Here is a 21,129-nt window from a genome sequence, read left to right on the forward strand (position 1 = left end):
ACTCCTTGTACCCCATAGTTATACTATAACTAGTGTGGTACCCCGTAGTTATACTATAAGTACAGATCTTGTTACCCTCTAGTTAAAGTCTAAATTCACTCCTTGTACCCCGTAGTTATACGATAACTAGTGTGGTACCCCGTAGTTATACTATAAGTACAGATCTCGTTACCCTCTAGTTAAAGTCTAAATTCACTCCTTGTACCCCGTAGTTATACTATAACTACAGTGTGGTACCCCGTAGTTATACTATAAGTACAGATCTTGTTAAGCGTTACCAAAAAACGTATATCTGTGTGTGTTTTACTACAGTATTAACCTCATCTGTTCAAAGTGGAAATAAAATCGCACAATTGGTCCATTTAGGTAGAATAACCCGAGAAGCTCCGCCCCATGTGAAAAGAAAAACACTGGTTTATGCGCATCAGCATTTTAATTGGACAAAGCAAGAAAACATTGATTACAGTAGCAGAGTCATTATCAATCCTCAGGGCTAACACCTTTCTAAACCAAAGGGTGTGAACATGTCCATAGGCACTGCCTAATTAAAAAGTGTATCATGTCAGCTAAAAGAAACCAGCTCTATAAGGCAACAATAATGTAGGCCTCCCCATTTCTCTGGCAAGAAGGGCAACAGTGGAAAGGTTGAATCCATTCAGGTTTGTGATACAAAATACTGGCGTTTCAATAGATATTTAAAAAAAAACACACACATCAGAAGTGTCATGTTCACCCTTTAACATGTGAATTGTGTCAACTTTTAAGTTTGCACTGCATGGCAATGCCGTCTTGTTGTCCCTGCGTGGAAGAATCACATGTGTCGCACTGTGCCAGTGGCACGTTTGATAGTGCCACTCTGCTACGTACAATGTCGGGAGTTAACTGTCGAGTTATCAAAACAAAAAAGAAAAAGCAAGCACCCACAGTTAACAGTAGCATTTTTACTTACATCGTTTCAAATGAATGCATGGTTATTTACACGTGGAGAAAAGATTTGAGGCTGTCCCAAAGATATGGAGAGAAGGAATGCAAAAAAAAAAAAAAAAAAGTTAAACACTCTTGGTAATCAAATTTGTCCCAAGTACAAGAGAGCAAAAACTGTGCAATATTGACCTGCCCATACAGAGAAACAGCAGTGGCAACAATCCCTGCAATTGGTTTTAATCCAAGAGAAAATGAGAAATTAAACTTATTTCCATTCCTCAAATAATAACTAAAGTTCATAACTTAGCACGATTCAGACTGAAAGTTTTTTCATCTTTAAAAAAACAACCACCCCTCGTAGACTGTCCCAAGAGGGAAGATGTGAAAATGGAAGCAATTGAGTCAAATGTAAAACCCAACAAAAAAAAGAGCGCAAATCCAAAAGTTTCTCCTTTACAGTATTATATTCATTTACAGTTAACTTAAAAATGGTAAGAGCCCTGGTCCGTGGCCAGTCTCGCCTACCACAAAGGGCGTAAATACCTGTGTGGGTCAAATTGCTCCTCCCTGGCTCCCCTTACCTCAACCCCCCCATGAAATCCCATTGACATCTTCTAGAGATGCCGACCTCCCCCGTTAAGGTTCCACGTCCCAGTAAAAGTCTTAGTCCTGCCCGCAAATGGAGGCGGTGTTACACAGCCCCGCGGGGGGCACCTTACAGCCGGTAGGACGGCTGACGGTTGACAAATCTCCCACCCCGCCCCCTTATCAGTGTGTGGGGTATCCCGCCGCTCCCATACCGGGCTGGTTGGCTAGCATACTCCCATTCAATCCCTGCGTAGGCTCCATAACCCCACCGTTACTGATGGCGCTCACGCCAGTCCACCCAGCACTGGCCGGTAAGTGACTGCAAAAACGAGGGAAAGAAAGAGAGAGAGAGACAGAAAGACAAAATGCCAGCAGGTTAGAAGAGACAAGGCGGCAGGGAGCCAGGGGGAGGGGCATATATTAGAGCTACTAGAACAGGCTAGAATAGAGTGCAACAGTCACGTGACATTTCTTGCCCCGGAAGGGAGTTTCCCCCATTCATTTTCTCCATAGACATTTATTTTTAGGAAAAAAATCCTTATAAACAAGTTTTAAGGCTGGAACCAAACCAACCCCGTGACCTACTGAATCGTGAGTGACCATAAAACATTTCACTTGGGAGCAAAAACTAAAAATATATATTTTTTATTATTTTTGCTCCAACTGAAATTTTTTATGGTTCAGTAGGTCACGGGTTGGTTTGGTTAAAACTCGTTATATCAGGATTTTTCGAAATGTTGATGGAAGAAAACGAATGGGGGAAACTCGCTTCCGGGGAAAAAGATGCCACGCGACGGTTGAGCTCTAGGAGAACAAGAAGGCAAATAGAGTGATCAGAGGTCAGAGGTCGTGAGGATAGGGCAGGCTGGGCGAAAATGAAGCTAGCAAAAAAAACAGGCTAGCAGAGAAAAGGTGGAGGGCATTTTGGAAGGGCCAAAGAGGAAATGTCATTTGACTAAGATGAGGCAAGCAGACAAAGAGCATACAGGCTAAGCAGAGTGAGCTATATAATCCCTTCTACCACCCTTCCCAACTGCTGAACAACGTAACACCGTAGCGATCATCAAGCTAAAGTAAGAGAAGCTACATTGTATATAGGGCAACAATGTAGATTCTCTTGATTTGTCTTGCAACATTTTCTACATTTGGCCACAATCTACAATACGTTAAAAATGTAAATTGTCTACCAATTCACATCATGCCATTTGAGTTTGACCATAATTCACGTGGAAAATCAAATCCTAAAGAAGAACAGAGTGGAGATGGACAGCTTATACAGGATAGACTTTATCTTCAGATTTCAAGTCAAAAAGTCAGGATTAGCCTTTCAGGCATAGCGCATTTACATTAGACAATCAAACACACCACCTCTCTGCTTTTAATTACATTTGCCTTGCATCTTCGTACAGAAACCAGTTCTACAGCCGTTTCACCAGGACTTTTAGACTCAACATATGGGCCTTTCCTTTATTTTCTTTAGGCGCACAAAAGTCATTGCACATATGCGGTCCTAAATAAAACAAAATTTGAAAACAATCTACAAATGATATTTCACAGGGCCTACTGACATTCAGACACATAGCAAATCTTCATGAATTGATGAAATATAATTCAATGAAATAAAAAAAGAAAAGAAAATGACAATTTGATCTAAAAAGCTATGACATGGATGCAATGCAGACACAAATGACTTGACAGCCTTGGGGAACACAGTCAGTCTTTATACACAACAGAGTATCTTAGGAAACCTGGGGGAAGCCGATCTCCGTCAACAAACTATCTTGTTTCTCAAAAACTGGGCAACATAAAAGAAAATCATTGTTCCGAAATTTGACAACCCATTTTGAAAGAAGAAGAAAAAAAAGGCAAAGAAATTATACATCATCTTACTTTCATGTCAGCAATTATCTTGTAAAACTCACGTGGGCAAGAAACGGGTAAGTTATCAGCTAATTTAAGACGGTAACATTTTTGGAATTGAACGATCGAACGCTAAAATTCAAGTGACAAAAAAAACAAAAAATATGCCATTTTGGAATGGAAGCCTTCAAATATTGAATGTGCTTTACCAGCGAGGGGGTTACAATGACACCCTGAATCACAGTCAATGATCAAATAAAAGTTCAGGTATGTATTTTTTTGGTGTGCTTTTGTCTCAATCTTCATAAGCTGAACATGGTGAGGGGTTGGCGAGAGGAAGAGGAAACAAGTGGGGTTGGGGGAGGGTTGGGGGGTTTCACGGCTCCCTCCTGTGGCCAGAGCTGGCGCTCCCTTCCCTGGTCTTGGAGGGGGGGGGGGACCCTGGGTGGTGCTGGAGTAGGAGGCGGCAGAGGCACCGTGCTACTTACTTGAAGCCCTGCTGGTTCCAGGCCTGGCCGTAGACGCCGTAGGTGGGGACCTGCCAGCCGTTGGGAACATACTGGCTGATCTGAGGCCCGTTGCCGTACCACTGCCCCCACTGGCCGTAGGGCTGGGCTGCTGCAGGGAAGCCCATCTTGTTCTGCTGTGGGGGGGGGGAGAACGCAGCAGAGTCAAACGACGCATGACTTCAGGCAGATTTCTCCCTTCCAGAAAAATCTGGGTGTGTGACTGAATTCACTGCAAGATTTATCTGAGAAGAAGCATCATCTGCAAGATACGTGATGATTGCTTAATAGCTGGGCACTGGCCCGAGTTTAAGACCAGTAACATATTCTTCTGCCCCCAGGTTACAGGAGCTGATGTGGCCCAAAAGTCACCAGCCAACCTTTCAATAACTTAACGGATCAAAATTCAGGACCTCCAAATGGTAGTTGGTTACCTGCCAAACTGGGTGGTAGACTAAACCCCCCTTCAGCACATCACTGTTGGCTTTTCATCCCTGATTCAATAATAATAATAATAATAATAATAATAATAATAATAATAATAAACTATTTTTATAGCACCTTTCATAACATAAAATGTAGCTCAAAATGCTTTAGAGCAGGGGTGCCCAATACGTCGATCGCGATCGACCGGTCGATCGCGAAGTGTGGTAGATCGCATGGCATTGAGGGGGGGGGGGATTTTTTTTTTTATAATAAAATATAATGGAAGTACATGCAGTTGTTTATTTTAATTATGGATCATAATACAATGCAATTGTATTGTAAAGTGAGAAAAAATAAATCATGTATTGGGGGAAAAAGTGATGCATCGATAATCGTAATCGAATCAAATCGTAGCCCTCTGAATCGTAATCGAATCGAATCATGTGGCCAGTGAAGATTCACAGCCCTAATGTCAAGTGGTTGTGGGACAACGAGAAAGTGTTGTGAGGTTAGTTACTGCAGGCTGGAAACGATGTGTGTGTGTTTGCGATGTTGAAACTGGACTGGTAGATCTCGGGAGGCTGGCTACTTGAAAAGTAGATCTTGGGTCAAAAAAGGTTGGGCACCCCTGCTTTAGAGTAAAACCCAAATAAAAAGCAACAACAACGCTGGTAAAACAGCAATATAACTGAAATAGTAAGAACAGAAAAAGCATGAAAGTAATAAACAGAGGTACCGGTAGTAATAAAAATAAAAACAATATATAAAATCAAAAATGAAAATCAATTACGGTAAAATTAAAAAAATATATAGTTTTAATATAAGGCTTAAGATGCTTCTTAAAACTAACTGTAGTTGGTGCTTCTCTTATGTGAATGGGCAGTCTATTCCAAGCCGTGGGTAACCTGACGCTGCCAGATGGACGGTATAGCTCCACATAGGTTTCACTAAACCAGTCGATCTGGGTTTGAAGTCACCAGACCCGCTGACGGAGGCGGGCACTTTGTCCAAGCTACTTGGCAGGTGATTGGATGACCCATCTGTCTATCACCGCTGGTGGGTGTTAACTTCAACCAATCAGATCGCGGAAGGTGCCTGTGGATGATCTCCGTGGTATTCATTGATTGAGTCCTCGCGGTCGTAAAGTCACCTTCGAAGCATTTAGTTAGATTATAACGAACTACCGTAAATTCCGGACTATAAGCCGCACCGGTGTATAAGCCGCACCTGCAAAGTTGACTATTTTTTTCTTATATAAGCCGCACCGGACTATAAGCCGCGGGTGTTTTAATGGTATTTTTTTTTTTTTTTTTTATTGTGTTTTAATGTTTAATTACCATATGTAAGGGTTCATGCACAGAGGGGATTGTCGGGAAAGAGATGGCTGTTTGAGGAAGCTCCCATTTATTAACATTTCAACAAAACAACATAACACAACACCACCTGTGTTGTTATTTACAGTGCACACAGTGTCATACAGTGTGGTGAAAAGAGGGCAAGAGAGGAAATTAAAACAGAAGTGGATTTATAGTTAGAAAGAGTGCTAAAAAAAGAGAGATTTTTTTTTTTTTTTTTTGAAAAAATCCATAGATAAGCCGCACCGTTATATAAGCCGCAGGGGCCAAAAAAGGCCAAAAAACGGGAAAAAAGGTGCGGCTTATAGTCCGGAATTTACGGTAGTTGTGTGGCTTAGCCTTCCCAAATGTTGAGGGTCGTTTTTTAGAATTTAATACATAGAATTGGGAACATTACATTCAATTTCATTCAGACTGCCTGTCACTTCCGCGATGTTGACAAGTGAAAAGAACTACCGTAAATTCCGGACTATAAGGCGCACCGGTCTATAGGCCGCACCTTCAAAGGTGACTATTTTTTTCTTCTATAAGCCGCACCGGTCTATAAGCCGCGGGTGTTTTGATGTTTAATTACCATATGTAAGGCTTCGTGCACAGAGGGGATTGTCGGGAAAGAGATGGCTGTTTGGGGAAGCTCCCATTTATTAACATTTCAACAAAACAAAAGTCAGGTCACTAATCCCCAGACAAAATCACACATTGTGGTATTTTTTGTTTTTTTTACAGTGCACACAGTGTCCGCGGTGTGGTGAAAAGAGGGCAAGAGAGGAAATTAAAACAGAAGTGGATTTATAGTTAGAAAGAGTGCTAAAGAAGAGAGAATTCCGTTTTTTATTTTTTTATTTTAGTTACTCACAGTACTATTGACCAGTCCAACTCAAAAGATATTCGGCAGTTTCACTTTGAGCTCTTGTTCCGCCGCTGTCCATCAATGGTTATGACGAGTCTCGCTGGGTACAGTACGCCAAAGCGATATCCATTGACTCGATGATGCTGTTGTATGTTGCGCGTTTCTGTTGCACCAACGCGGAGAGGTCCTGCCGGACGAAAAAGCGCGTACCCTCCCAGGTGAGGGGCTTCTTCCCCGCAGCCTGGAGGATGAGTTGACGGTCGGGCCAGCGGAGTAGGCAGATGAAGATGGCCCTCGGTGGCAGGCCGGGGTCTGGACGTGGCCGAGGCGCCCGGTGTGCCCTGTCCACCTCTGGTGGTTTCTCGCCTTCCTTCAGGTCCAGGATGTAACACAGGATTTTGCCACGAAAGCGTCCATGTCACCAATCTCAGCTCCCTCTTTTACATTGATCAGGCGAATGTTATTTCTTTTACTCCTGCTGATTAAGTCATCAACCTGCGTGTGCAGGGTTTCGATTTTGCATTTTATCCATTTTCGGACTCACTGTGTTGTTTTTGTCCTCCAGTGCGCGGATGCGCTTTTCCGCATTATAAACTCTGTTCACGGTTGCCTTAGTTTCTTTAGTGAGTGAGTGGATGGACTTCTGCACGTTTTCAAACTTGTTTTCAAGCTACTCAAAACCTCTGAGCGATGTCGGACTTAATCGATAGTGTTTCACGGAGTAAAAGTTTAGCCCAAGCGGTGTATCTCCAGCCTCCAGCAGGTGAGTCATTTCCTCATTCATGGCGTGATTGCTTCGTCTTTTTCTTTCTGCTTACCTGTGTTGTGTTATGTTATGTTATGTTATGTTGTTAAAAGAGGGCAAGAGAGGAAATTAAAACAGAAGTGGATTTATAGTTAGAAAGAGTGCTAAAAAAGAGAGATTTTTTTTTTTTTTTGGAAAAAATCCATAGATAAGACGCACCGTTATGTAAGCCGCAGGGGGCAAAAAAGGCCAAAAAACGGGAAAAAAGCCGCGGCTTATAGTCCGGAATTTACGGTACAAAGACCATGTACCCACTACTTGCCCAGACGAGCCTGCCCGCCTACGGCCGCCGCTGATTCGTCGGCCCGGCAATGGCCGGCATGGCTCGACCAATCATCTTAAACTGCCTGTGCGGGTCCAGACCGTCACGGAGAACCAAATGAAATGTGAGTTCACGTGACGGGCGGTTTACCAGGCTAAGCCGTGGGTGCATAAAAACAGAAAGCTGCTTCACCATACTTTTTACAGGTGACATTCGGTATAGCAGGCCAGCACCAGAGGACCTGAGGGAGCCGCTTGGAATGTATTCAGACAAGCAATCAGATAGGTAAGAGGGTGCTAAACCATGTAGTGCTTTAAATTAAAAACAAGCAACATCAACTGGAGTGATGTGGTCTCTCATCCTGGTTTTAGTTCAAACCTCGGCTGCCGCATTCTGTACTAGATGCAGCCTATCAATACTTTTTTGGGGGGCAGACCAGTAACAAACATGCCTTTTTGGCATCTACAAGGGAGAGATAAGGTCTAACTGGCGATATTTCTTAGAAGAAAAAAGGCAACCGTGGTAACATTTTGATATGCGATTTAAAATCCAGCTCAGAGTCAATGACAGTTTGTTTTTTACACTACATTCTTATTCTGTACAGCCAGTTTTCTCAGTCTTACTTGATATCTCTCTCTGCACTAGTTTCAATTGTGAGTATTTATGTATCTTATCTTCATTTAATTTGAGAAAATTGTCCCACATCCACTCAGAGGCATTTCCTCCACGATAGCTGAATTGAGGCTAGAAAAGATGAATGCTAAGTGGAAAGCATCCAATCAGTGAAAACATTGTCTTCCAAAGGGACGGAGGTGAACTAGATGCAGACACCTTCCTGCACAAAACAAACTGCCATAAGTAGATTGTTCTACTCCTCAAAATGTATCAGTTTTCTTCCAGCATAAAAAGTTAATGATGTCATTCAGGGATCTGCTGTGAAATAACATGTTGATAATGTTCCTCTCCTGCAGCAAACCTCCTTTCAGCAGTAACTGTTCTGAAGGGATACATTAATTCATGTACAAATACCGGGTGGCCAACAAATGAGACAAATTGTTTTGAAAAACAGTCAGGATGAGGAGGTCCATTATCCTGTGTATTTCAATGGGTAGTATGCACTCAGTACTCTACAGCCAGGGCTCACACAGCTTTTTAAAAGTACAATTCAAGCTCTTTCAAGGTACCTAGGCATGTCAGTTTTCAGTTACTTTTGATTAAATGACACGCTTAAGCGGTAAATTGAAAAGAAAATACATCAAATTAAGACAGTGGCGTGTGCCTTTCAGTCCAGTGCTCCATTCAGGGTTTCACATGGCATATGCAGCCATTATGTTAGAGCAGGGGTGTGTCCACACTTTTTTGAATGGGGCCAGATAACGGGGGGGCCGGCCGGCTTGCATCATATGGATTAGAAAAAGAAAAATCACATACAATACAACTGTAATTGTAAGGATTTTGTTTACCATCTGTAAACATTAATTCTGCCTGTGTTGTTCCTACTACTGTTGTCTACAAACTGTATGATAGTGCCGTCATCGTTAGGTGAACAGAAAGAATGTGAACTTGAACTTGCTTGATTAACCAATACTGTGCTGAAGGCCACATATAGTCTATTTTGAGAGACAAGCCGAGGGCCACTTCAGATCGGTCAACGGGCCGCATCTGGCCCCCGGGCCGGACTTTGGACATGCCTGTTTTAGAGTGTGCGAGTCCGGTACTTCAGTGCTTCCTGCACTACCATAGAGTCTATGACATAAGACTAATGTCTAAAATACGACATAAGACTAATGTCTGGAATAGTGATATTTTCGCTCTTCCATGATCCAGAGAAGAGCAGACTCAGGCTGGGCGCAGCCTGTATAGGAGCAGGAGAAGGCGGGGCGCGCGGGGGGATCCCAGCTGCTCCCACTCACTCTGAGATACACACAGAGAGAAGAGAGAGACATGACGGAGGACTTACGTGGAACATCTTTAAAGTGGGGATATTAATCCATGTGCACGAGTCGACGTCTTCTATGCAGTTTTAACGTTATTAGTGAATAGCCGAAATGGACACGGAAAAGGAAGTGACGGTGGCTTTTCCGTCACGTCCGCTTTCCTTTTCCGCGTCCGTTTCGGCTATTCACTAATAACGTTAAAACTGCATAGAAGACGTCGACTCGTCTTACAACAACAGTGCAAAATTACTCTAAAGTCGTGGCGCAAGTTGCTATTTAGACTGTCAACAGTGGAGCACGGACGTGGAAAAGGAAGTGACGGTGGCATGAGAGGTGTGCTGTACAGGAAGCTGGGAAAAACGGTAGGGCTGTCCCAGAGTCTATTTTTCAAATCAAAATAGACTCTGGGGTTGTGCATCGGGGGTTGTGTATTAGTAGCAGTCAGTCTGGTCAAGCAGAGGGGAGAGCGAAGAATCCTTATTTTCTGTAACTTCAACGTACGTTTTACACTTGTTTCTACATAACCGGCATTGTAACAACTATGCATACAGCATTGTTGTTACAGAGTACAGACGGCGCAAATGAACATTGAAAACCCTGCTGTGGGGCGGCTGGGTACTGCAGAGGTGAAAGCACTCTCCTACCACCGCCGAGACCCGGGTTCGATTCCCGGCAGCGCTACTTCCGGCTTGGTCAGACGTTCCTACAGACACAATTGGCCGTGTCTGCGGGTGGGAAGCCGGTGGGGTACGAGTCCTGGTCGCTGCACTAGGGTCTCCTCTGGTTGGTCGGTCGGGGTTGCCTGTTCGAGGAGAGGGGAACTGGGGGAATATCGTGATCCTCCCACGTGCTACGTCCTGCCGGTGAAACTCCTTACGGTCAGTTGAAAAGAAGCGACTGCAGTCGGGAGGAAGCATGTGCTAGTCTAGGGCTCTCCCCAGATCGGCAGAAGGGGCGGAGCAATGACCGGGACAGCAGGGGGGATAGAGTTAGCCTGGTAAACCGCCCGTCACTTGAACTCACATTTCATTTGGTTCTCCGTGACGGTCTGGACCCGCACAGGCAGTTTAAGATGATTGGTCGAGCCATGCCGGCCATTGCCGGGCCGACGAATCAGCGGCGGCCGTAGGCGGGCAGGCTCGTCTGGGCAAGTAGTGGGTACATGGTCTTTGTAGTTCTTTTCACTCGTCAACATCGCGGAAGTGACAGGCAGTCTGAATGAAATTGAATGTAATGTTCCCAATTCTATGTATTAAATTCTAAAAAACGACCCTCAACATTTGGGAAGGCTAAGCCACACAACTAGTTCGTTATAATCTAACTAAATGCTTCGAAGGTGACTTTACGACCGCGAGGACTCAATCAATGAATACCACGGAGATCATCCACAGGCACCTTCCGCGATCTGATTGGTTGAAGTTAACACCCACCAGCGGTGATAGACAGATGGGTCATCCAATCACCTGCCAAGTAGCTTGGACAAAGTGCCCGCCTCCGTCAGCGGGTCTGGTGACTTCAAACCCAGATCGACTGGTTTAGTGAAACCTATGTGGAGCTATACCGTCCATCTGGCAGCGTCAGGTTAGGATAGAGTACCGCAGGGATGACATTTTTGTAGGCTTACCCAGAAATCGCCGCCATGCTGGTTTGTAAGGGGAAAAGGCAATGGGATTTTACTATGGGGATTTAGATTAAATGCATGAAACAAGGGTTAACACAAGCTTATGGGAGTGGACATTTGTGTTCAGCGGGATAATCTTCACAAACGAGGACGACTTTTATGACTTTTAAAGCATTTTTTCTGAAGATTCAAAAGTCATAAAAGTGATCCTCGTTTGTGAAGATGATCTTGCGGAACACAAATTCCGCTCATTCGTCCAATCAGAGTCCAATAGATCCCAATGGATAGAAGGCGGGCACATCCGCTGAAGGCGGGCACATCCGCCAATTTCTCCAATCACCTGCCACGGTTTCGTTTACATGTGCCGTGATCGATCGAATATCATCCAACTCCCTCCGGTCTGAAGCGTTGTTTTTCTTCTTCTTCTTCTGCCACATTTGAACAGGCTAAAGTACAGCCTGTCTCTGGAGCAAAGGAAGAGAGAGACTGGAGCATGGAGGTTTATCCTTACCTGGGGCATAGGCATCTGCTGCATGGGGTTCATCATGTCTGGAGTCTCCTTGCCCCAGTAGCATTTGACTATGTGGCCCTCTAGTGAGGTGCCGTTCACCGACACGATGGCATGGGCTGCTGACTCGTGGGAATTGAACCTGGACAAAGACGGGGAGACATTGAGGAAACTCCAAAGAATCAACATCTCTCCTCCTCTATAATCATTCAGCAACAATGACTCCTCCACTGCTGGAAATGTGCTCCGACTGTTACAAGAAAGAACTGCCTTGAAGTCGTCTGCCTCCGCCGACAAGTCAAGTTGCAGTTTACATAGTATGTCTGTCCAGACTTATGTGTCACAGAGTGAAGGTGACCTTTGAACTTTTGGATATACTAAAATGTCAGCACTTCATCATTTTGATCTTATACAGGGTTCCCACACCTCCTTCAACATCAACTTCAGGGACTTTTCAATGACTTTCAAGGCTCAAATCCCCAAATTCAAGAACCCAACATGGCATAGTTTGAGATATGGATCAAGGTTAATTACTGTTACAAGTTCAACACATACTTTGTATAATGAAAACTAGCAGCTCACAGACAATTCAAAAGAGAGGCCTGAATAATTGTGTCGTTTGTTGCCATTGCAAATCCACAGAAATCCACCAACTGCAACACTTGTTAGAAAAATACCGTAAATTCCGGACTATAAGCCGCACCTTTTTTCCCGTTTTTTGGCCTTTTTGGCCCCTGCGGCTTATATAACGGTGCGGCTTATCTATGGATTTTTTCCAAAAAAAAAAAAAAAAAAAAATCTCTCTTTTTTAGCACTCTTTCTAACTATAAATCCTATATAACTATAATAAGTTTTAATTTCCTCTCTTGCCCTCTTTTCACCACACTGTATGACACTGTGTGCACTGTAAAAAACAACACAGGTGGTGTTGTGTTATGTTGTTTTGTTGAAATGTTAATAAATGGGAGCTTCCTCAAACAGCCATCTCTTTCCCAACAATCCCCTCTGTGCATGAACCCTTACATATGGTAATTAAACATTAAAACACACAAAAAAAAAAAAAAAAAAAAAAAAAACATTAAAACACCCGCGGCTTATAGTCCGGTGCGGCTTATATAAGAAAAAAATAGTCAACTTTGCAGGTGCGGCTTATACACCGGTGCGGCTTATAGTCCGGAATTTACGGTATGTTGTTTTCGCATTACATTTGGGAGCGGATCTGATCTGACTCACAAAATTTGCATATCATAGAAGACTGGACTATCTGCTTGGTGGAGGTCCGTGCTCTCTTGAGTGCACTTCTAGTTTGCGTTGTCGTGGATAATTCTATATGAATATGTCGAAATAAATAGGACACCTTCTCTCAGTCGCTGTGAAGATATGAATCTGTTTAATTATAACCACACATGAGCATTTATAGGCAGCTTTGCACGCAAAGCCCAATTTCACACAATGAAAGGAAACCACACCACCTAGCTAATCGTCCCTCAGGGACCTTGTTGTTGACCACTTTACCTAGAAATGCCTAAACGCCTATTTCACCTATTCCATGCATGAGTCATCCAAAAATTCTTCCACAGCGTATGCATTCTTGAGTTATGCCCAAAAAGTCTTTGTGAGGTCAGTGACCTTGACTTTTGACCACCAAATTGTAATCAGTTCATCCTCGAGCCCAAGTGGACGTTTGTGCCAAATTCTAAGAAACTCCCTTAAGGCGTTCCTGAGATTTCGCGTTCACAAGAATGGGACGGACAACCAGAAAAAAAAAACATAATGCCTTTCCCACGGCGGAGCTGGCGTGGACGCATACAAATCCATTATACTTGGACTTTGGCTCATTAGGAAAACAACGTTTAGAGGGCGAGTATAAATCAGACAAGAACTTACCTCACAAAAGAGTAGCCTTTGTCTGGGAAAACTCGGATTTCCATGATTTGTCCGAAGGGAGAGAAGGTCTGTCTCATCAGTTGTTCTGGAAGCCGCAAAGAAAGGAAACATCAGATATCTTTATGTCTCGATGTGGGTGGATGTGTCATGAAGAAGCATTTGCATCAAGAGGAGGATAGTAGCATGCAGGGACGCAGCCTGGGATGCACAGGCTGCCTCTCTTTGCCATTCTAAGTTAAATGAAAGGAACACGCCCACAATGTGGGAGATTCACCTATTTGCCATATTCCTGATATAAAACGAGAACTTAAAGTCGAACTGAACCTGTTCGTCACGTGCATAATGAGTCCATTTCAGACTGAAAACATAGTTTGTCTAAGATGACAGGTTGAGAGGCGGGTCATAGTATCATGTCGATGATTTTATTTGACAATTCTGGGGACTGGATTGGGCTTTGGCCAATCCTGGAGTGTTCCGCCTCCAAATCGAGTGGTTTAGTTCATTCAACATTTTCTGAACGTGGATATTTTATTTCCCCGACAGCCGAGCACTTTATAACTATGCCTTTGAAAGGTGGCTATACAAATAATCGAATCATCACTACTATCATTGTCAGTTTCTTTAACGGTAGAAGTAGTATTCTTTACGATCATTGTCAGTTTCATTAAAAGTAGACGTGGTATTCTGACCTGTGAGTCCTGTGCTGACACCGCCACAGTACACGGTGCAGTTACTGGGGCTGGACTGGTTCACTACTTCATCAAAGGACAGGTGCTTGGAGGTATCTGGCAGGAAAAGATGGAGACACGCCTGTTACCACATGAATCTAACAACCAGAGTAGGCAAAAAAATAAAAATAAATAAAAGTATGAAAACCAAGATGACAACGCACTTTCATAGGTGGTCTTTGGAGCAGGGGGCTTTCTTGTCGCCCAGTTAGTTCGGATCTGTCTGCCTCCTAACCACTGACCACCCATCTGCTGAATGGCGTTCTCTGCATCCTGAAACACAGCAAGAAGTGGGTCATGCCATCACGCGGCACACTTAAATAATGCAGCATCTACAATGGAACACCCCCCCCTCCCGGAAACTATACACATCACAAAGCAAGGTGTGCGGGAAAATAACTGAAAAATGTCCATCGGGATGCAACGAACGATTATTTTCATTTTCGCGCCAAATCGATGGAGTCGTTTGCTCTATGAAATGTCACAAAATGGTGTAAAATGTTGATCGCGTTTTCCTCTAACCTCAAACGCAGGGCTGTACACTTACAGTACTTTATTAGGTGGTAGCACGGGTGCTAGTAAGCTAACACTTTAGGAGCACACACAAGTGGTGTAAAAAAAAATGCTTTATTGCTCATATAGATACAGTAGGTATTAAGATTTTAACGGTACCCTACTAGTTACCGCTCTTCAATCCGGTACTTCAACGGTATTCTTATCAACTCTTTTTGTTAAATTAAGAACAGAAATTGTATCAACATAAAGTTACACTTGCAACTCACTAGGACCTGTGTGAGTGCATTAATACAAAGTCATGGATAGTGGAAAAAGTTGACATAAAAACCAATCAGAAATACCCCTATTTTTGAGATAATAAAAAAGCGACCGTCACCTAAAGGTGATTAGTTTGCATCCCTGTTGATAAATGTCTCTTAGCGCACAGCATTATTTTAATAGCATATTCCAGTAAAACTGTACAGCCCTGAAATGCCTTCTTTTCTCCTGACCAACAGTCCAAAGATAATGCTATTTCAGAAATGTTTCTAAATGGAAGGTGTGTATTTTTTAAGGAGTAGATTTTACAACAATGGTAGTGTTGTAGAGAAATGTATTTTTAAATAGTAATCCAACATTATTCATCAACATTCATTATTATTACTTATTCTCTTAGACAAGGACACTGTGCCTGACAGCGCTCATCTAACGTTACTTACCAGCACTGACACTGCGACAGTACCAGGGCCTACTGTATGAGCTAATTCGTTTTTATAGGCTTTGGCTGTAATTTATGTGATGTGCTTATTGCACATTTTTTTATCCAGTTTCGTTTCAATAAAAAGGAAAATCCCTGAAGTGCGATTTTTCTCCACGCCTCTCATTGTCACTACGTCAAAGCCTCGAATGACCTATTCGAATACTTGTCACAGAAGCCTTGAAGCCCAAAAATGGTATTCAGTGACAACAGTCCTACTTGATTGAGACACACTCACCCACTTGTTGAAGAAAGACACAAAGCCATAGCCTTTAGATTTCCCTGTAGCCATATCTTTCACAACACGGGCATCCCTGTGGACAAACATGTCGACGGGACAAGATCAGAAACACGCAGCACATGATCACTTTGGCATTTTGCCATAACCAATTAACGATCACTTTGGCAGTTTGCCATAATCAATTAACGACTAGAATTCAACGACAAAAAAAATAGGATAATGTTTTCGTTTGAAACCCCTAAAGTGACATTTAAATGGCGTCCCTAAGTGACATGCCTGCCCTGAAGCAAAACTAACACAATGCAATTCTACTAGATGATCTGAAAGGAACTGGGAGAACATGTCTAGCACAAAAGGATACAATTCTATTAAGATGTTCTGAAGGGAACTGGTAGAACATGTCTAGCACGAAAGGTGAAGTGAGAGCAATTAAAATATATAACCCCTGCCAATAGAGCCCAGCTTCCTTTCCCACCATCTGTCCTTGAGTCAATAATGTTTGTCAGTAAACATTTGCTTTTATACTTACGATATCCTGCCAAATGGGCCAAAGGCAGCTTTTACATCTTCTGTGGTTATTTCTGGGCTGAGGTCTCCGACAAAGACATGGAAGTGATCTGCAGAGAGAAACACACTGCTTAAGACGTGATGTACGATATGATACATGCTCTAAACAAACCTGCTACATAATCTCCGTTTCAAATTCCATAATAGTTCAAGAGCCTAATTTCTTGACTGGAGCAGTAGAGTTTGATCAGTGTTTGTTACACGGGCAATAGGACATCCACACTGACAACCAAAGTTGACTCTTCTCAAGCAGATATCACGGGTCATCATGTATCGATGTGTGAAATGACACAAAATCTGTTATGTGCAATGAAATCAAACATTATTTCTAGACACTTTTCCAAACGTTTGTATGATTGGCAATTAGGGATGCAGCGGTATACCGGTTGAAGGTATACCGCGGTTTGAAAACGTTGCGGTATCAAAACCACTCAAATTTGCCGTCATACCTTCCCCACGGTATCAGCCGTTTCCCCAAAACAAAGTGCCCAGGTCGCTTGCAGAGTGCAGCTTACGCGGCCCCTCCCCCTGGCTGCATGCCTACCTAGACTAGAGCACAGTAGAGAGGAGCCGCAAGGACCCCCCTGAACTTTCCCCCATCTAAAAAGACGACGTCGGCTGTATGGGAATATTTCGGCTATTGTAAAAACACAAATGGTCCACAATATCGCAATACCGTGGTATTTTTGTCCAAGGTTATCATACCGTCAAAAACTCATACCGTTGCATCCCTATTGGCAATCTTTAAATCCGGAAAAAAAGTAGAATATTTTTGCATCAGACTTTTCCAGACAGGAAAACCATGTTCCCATTCCCATTCCCATTCGATATGTGCATGGACTTACTACTTGTGTCTTTTTTCTGGCTGGTTGGCGTCGTGGCCCAGTTGACTTTGACCTCCTGTGGAGAGGGGCAGAGAGAGGACAGGCCAGGTGGGGTATGTTTACATCATTCACAGTATAAGACGACGACTGCCTTCAGCTGCTGTAGCGCTAAAGAAATCCTCCGCCTGTCGCGCACACTGGTGGCAACTGGGAAGGAGCTCCACTATGAGCACTCATTTAAAAGCTGACCTCGAGTACTGAGAAAATGAAAAATCCAAAATGACTAGGGACATTAAGTTCAATTTAATATATCTCAAACCGTCCCTCATTAACTGTTGAGGACAAATTATTGTGCCGAAGTTAAGGCCATTACTACTATCACTGCTGTTAAGAGTATCAGTTGGTATAATGCCAGTTCAACTGCAAAAGATATCCCATCATAATAGGTAATTTAATCTTTTATTAAAATCAAAATATGTCGTTACATTTTCTTAAAACAAGTGGAGAGAAAAATGAACATATTATGTCACTAGTCCAAAATTATTTTAACAAGTTGATCTTTCTTGGGAAAAACTAAATTCTTAATCTATCAGCAATGGATGGATGTTTGCATGGACATGTTTAGTTTAGTTTATTAAAGGATCCCCATTAGAAGGACATGACTGCACCTCTAACCTTCCTGGGGTCCTGTGTTTTACAGTGGAGACTCAAATTTAGAGACTGGTGGAATTTAAAACACTGGGAGCCAAAACAACCTGATGAGCGGAATCAACGCCAAGTAAATACGCTAATTCTCTAGAAGGCATATGACGTTCCAACTTCCACACCTAGAGCCCACCCGTCCCCCACTCACCCTGTAGATACGATAGCTTACCTTACCCATTATTTTCCGTCCATTCATAGCCGCCAGTGAGGCAGCAGCATGCCTGTGCTCATAGAATTCCACAAAGCAGTACGGATCATTTCCAGCCGTCTGTCAACAGGGAAACAACACTGATATTAAGTCCACAGCAAAAGGTAACATCATGGAATCACTGCAGGAGACAAGAGCCAACCAGTATTATCAGCCAACCAGCTATGGGCCACAGTATCAAGGACTGCTAGAGGGGGATTTATATCCGGTACATCTGTGGGTGAAGATGTTCTTTGGCAGTTGCATAAAACACCAATCTTTGAACTCTTCAGATTTGGTCCTTGCATAACTATGCTGAATATTTGATCACTAAATGTTAGTTACGGACAAACCATCATTATAGAGAGCCAAAGTGAACGTCACTTCATGCCTGCCTCTGTGTACCAGCGTCTGAAAAAATATGAATGGTGGTGAACGGAGACAGACAGTACTTTTTTTACCACGTGTGAATTTGGTCAATTTAAAAGATAACTATGCATGTCACGAAAGTCGCAGTTTCTCCCGAAACGGAAAGGTAAGGTTTAGTCTCGTCATCTCTCGCGTCACACCATCAACAACATGGACTGGCGGGAGAGCTCAGAGCTATCACTTATGCGACTGGTTGTGTCGTGTGTACTCTTTCTGATTCATGGTGGTGAACGGAGCGATACGCTACTTCTTTGCTCCTGTTTGAATTGTGCCACGGGAGTACACACATCATGTTTGTCAATGTAAAAAGATAACTCCGCAAGTCGAGAAAGTCACAGTTTGTGGTAAAACGGTGGCACTATAAGTTATAAATCAGAAAGACTACGCACAAACAGTCCTGTAAGCGACATCTCTCCCGCCAGTCCATTGTTGTTGTTGGTGTGACGTATAATGTGCGACATGAGATGTAGTTGATTCACAACACTAAACCATACGTTTCAGTTTCAGGACAAACTGCGAATTTCTTGACATGCATAGTTATCTTTTAAATTGACAAAATGTAACATGTGTATGTATCCCCGTGGCACAATTCAAACAGGATCAAAAAAGTAACGTCCGTCTCCGTTCACCACCGTTGTATGTTTTCTGACGCTGGTACAGGGAGAAAGGCAGGAAGTGACGTTCACTTTGGCTCTCTATAGCTATTAATTACACCCAAACAGAATTCATACAATGCAAATGCACATCTTCTGATATTTCAACAAACATTTGCCCTCAGAGGGACTACAAAAATGTGGACACACTAAAAAATAACAATGGATGCTTATAATAAATCCTCATTTTGTGTCAATACCATTGGTCCATCATATTCAAGGCCCTATTTAGGTTATGTTACACAAATCTGTTTCGGGTAGATGGTAAACAACCTTTTTTTTGTCAGTTCCTGGAGACAAAAAACGAAGTGTCCAATGCCATGGTGAACAACACTCACATCAACTATCATTTTACAGCTCTTGCAGGGTCCGATCTGTGTGAAGACCTGCAGGATGAGGGGCTCAGTGACGTCCCTGGACAGGTTCCCCACATACCTGCAAACAAGCGCAGAGAGATGGAGGGACGGAGTCTTTGTGAAACAGGAAGTAGCATGCAAACAAAGGCTAGTTAGTTACCCCAGCTAGCTACAACCCAACCCACCAGATCTGACAAGAACAATTCAGTCAAATCACACGGAAGCCAAAATTATAGTAACTGAAGTAAGAATATGAGCACTCTCTACTTTACATGGCCAAGTAGAGTGTGGCGACCCCCTTTCTTGGAGCAGTCTGGGCCTGTCTCTGAGCGTTGACGTGGCTTGTCTGCCAGCTAGCTAGATAACGCTAGCCGGTGGAGACATGCACTCAAACGGGCCTCATGCTAAGCGCTCTAGCAAGCTAACGTAGATAATAAAACCACATATTACTCCATCAGCGGAAAGCCCGGCGATTATTCGCCAACAATAAACACAGTTACTAACGTTCACTTTGTGAATGCACCATTCGACATATTTGTGCATTTTGGAACGAGCCAGTCGCTATCTGCGTTTGCAGTTTATAAGCCACTGTTAGCTTAGCATTAGTACTTCAGTTTCATTTTCAGACGAGCTAACGTTACGGCCCCGTCTATTTACATGGCTAAAACAGACATTACAGAACACGCTTTATGTCGAAAAGCCAAACGCTCATTACTACAGTTGTAAGTTGTGTTATCTATGTGGAATGTTAACGTGGATATATAATCGATGTTGTGTTAAAACAACAACGATTGTCGGGTTTTGTTTGCTAGAACAACGTGGAAACATTGCGCCGTAGTTACACGGAGCCTTCGCTCTCCTCCAGGACGTAGACAGGGCCGCTGTTAACTCACAAGGTTTTGGGTTGATCGTCGTCCATCATCATGGTTCAGTGGTCGCGTCCTGAGAAGGCTTTTAATCCGTTGACATACAAATAGCTTGTGCTGAACTTCAGCGACCGCAAACGTAAAGGTTATGTCTACTATTTGTATATATCAGTCGGTCCCCGAATCTGCTCTCACACACCGCAGACAGCCCAGTCTGATGCAAACAATGGGAAGTTGAAGATGGCGGAGGAGCGGCGTCAGCAGCGTCAACCTGCGCGCTGAAATGAAGCCAAAATCAAGCGCTCTCTTTCTCTCTCCAGTCTCCAACACACACACACGCACACACACACACACACACACACGCACACACACACACACACACACACGCGCGCATACACACGCACACACACACACACATCTACATGGCATAATAAATAACCATAGATAGTTCCATCGACGTATTACCTATGCAGAATAATAATTTGCACGAAGATATTCGTATCAACTAAAGTAACTACAATTGAGGAAATAACAGCTGGGAACATCTGGAAATTATGCACGTGACCCAGCCACAGAGTTCAACTACATGGCAAACTATTTCAGATAACTTTCTGTTGTTGATAATCAGCTTTTATGCAGATACGGCGTTTCAACAGAGTTGACCGTTTATACAGCAAAATATAATTGCTCTTAATTGTATGGGATGCAACAAAATACGTGCGCCGCCCGGGAATCGAACCCGGGTCGCAAGAATGGGAATCTTGCATGATACCACTACACCAGCGGCGCCAC

At 43.2% G+C, this 21,129-nt stretch overlaps 1 protein-coding gene across 2 annotated transcripts; it reads right to left on the reverse strand.

The window, feature by feature from the left end:
• Positions 1-420: 420 nt before the first annotated feature.
• Positions 421-20,548, reverse strand: LOC310783714 (cytotoxic granule associated RNA binding protein TIA1-like). Of its 2 annotated transcripts, XM_083644642.1 has the most exons (12): positions 20,365-20,548; positions 19,454-19,550; positions 18,016-18,114; positions 17,163-17,217; positions 16,280-16,367; positions 15,748-15,823; positions 14,422-14,530; positions 14,219-14,314; positions 13,530-13,614; positions 11,646-11,784; positions 3,861-4,015; positions 421-1,831 (listed from the first exon to the last, which is right to left on the reverse strand). In XM_083644642.1, the coding sequence occupies exons 1-12, from the start codon at positions 20,394-20,396 to the stop codon at positions 1,693-1,695; spliced, it is 1,170 nt and encodes a 389-aa protein (XP_083500768.1). In that variant the 5' UTR covers positions 20,397-20,548; the 3' UTR covers positions 421-1,692. The 2 variants fall into 2 exon arrangements, with proteins under 2 accessions (XP_083500768.1, XP_083500767.1); XM_083644641.1 differs by lacking the exon at positions 421-1,831 and having other exon boundaries at positions 1,930-4,015.
• Positions 20,549-21,129: the final 581 nt, after the last annotated feature.

This window comes from Poromitra crassiceps (assembly GCF_964638095.1).
Source record: "Poromitra crassiceps genome assembly, chromosome: 10".
Classification (NCBI taxonomy): Eukaryota; Metazoa; Chordata; class Actinopteri; order Beryciformes; family Melamphaidae; genus Poromitra; species Poromitra crassiceps.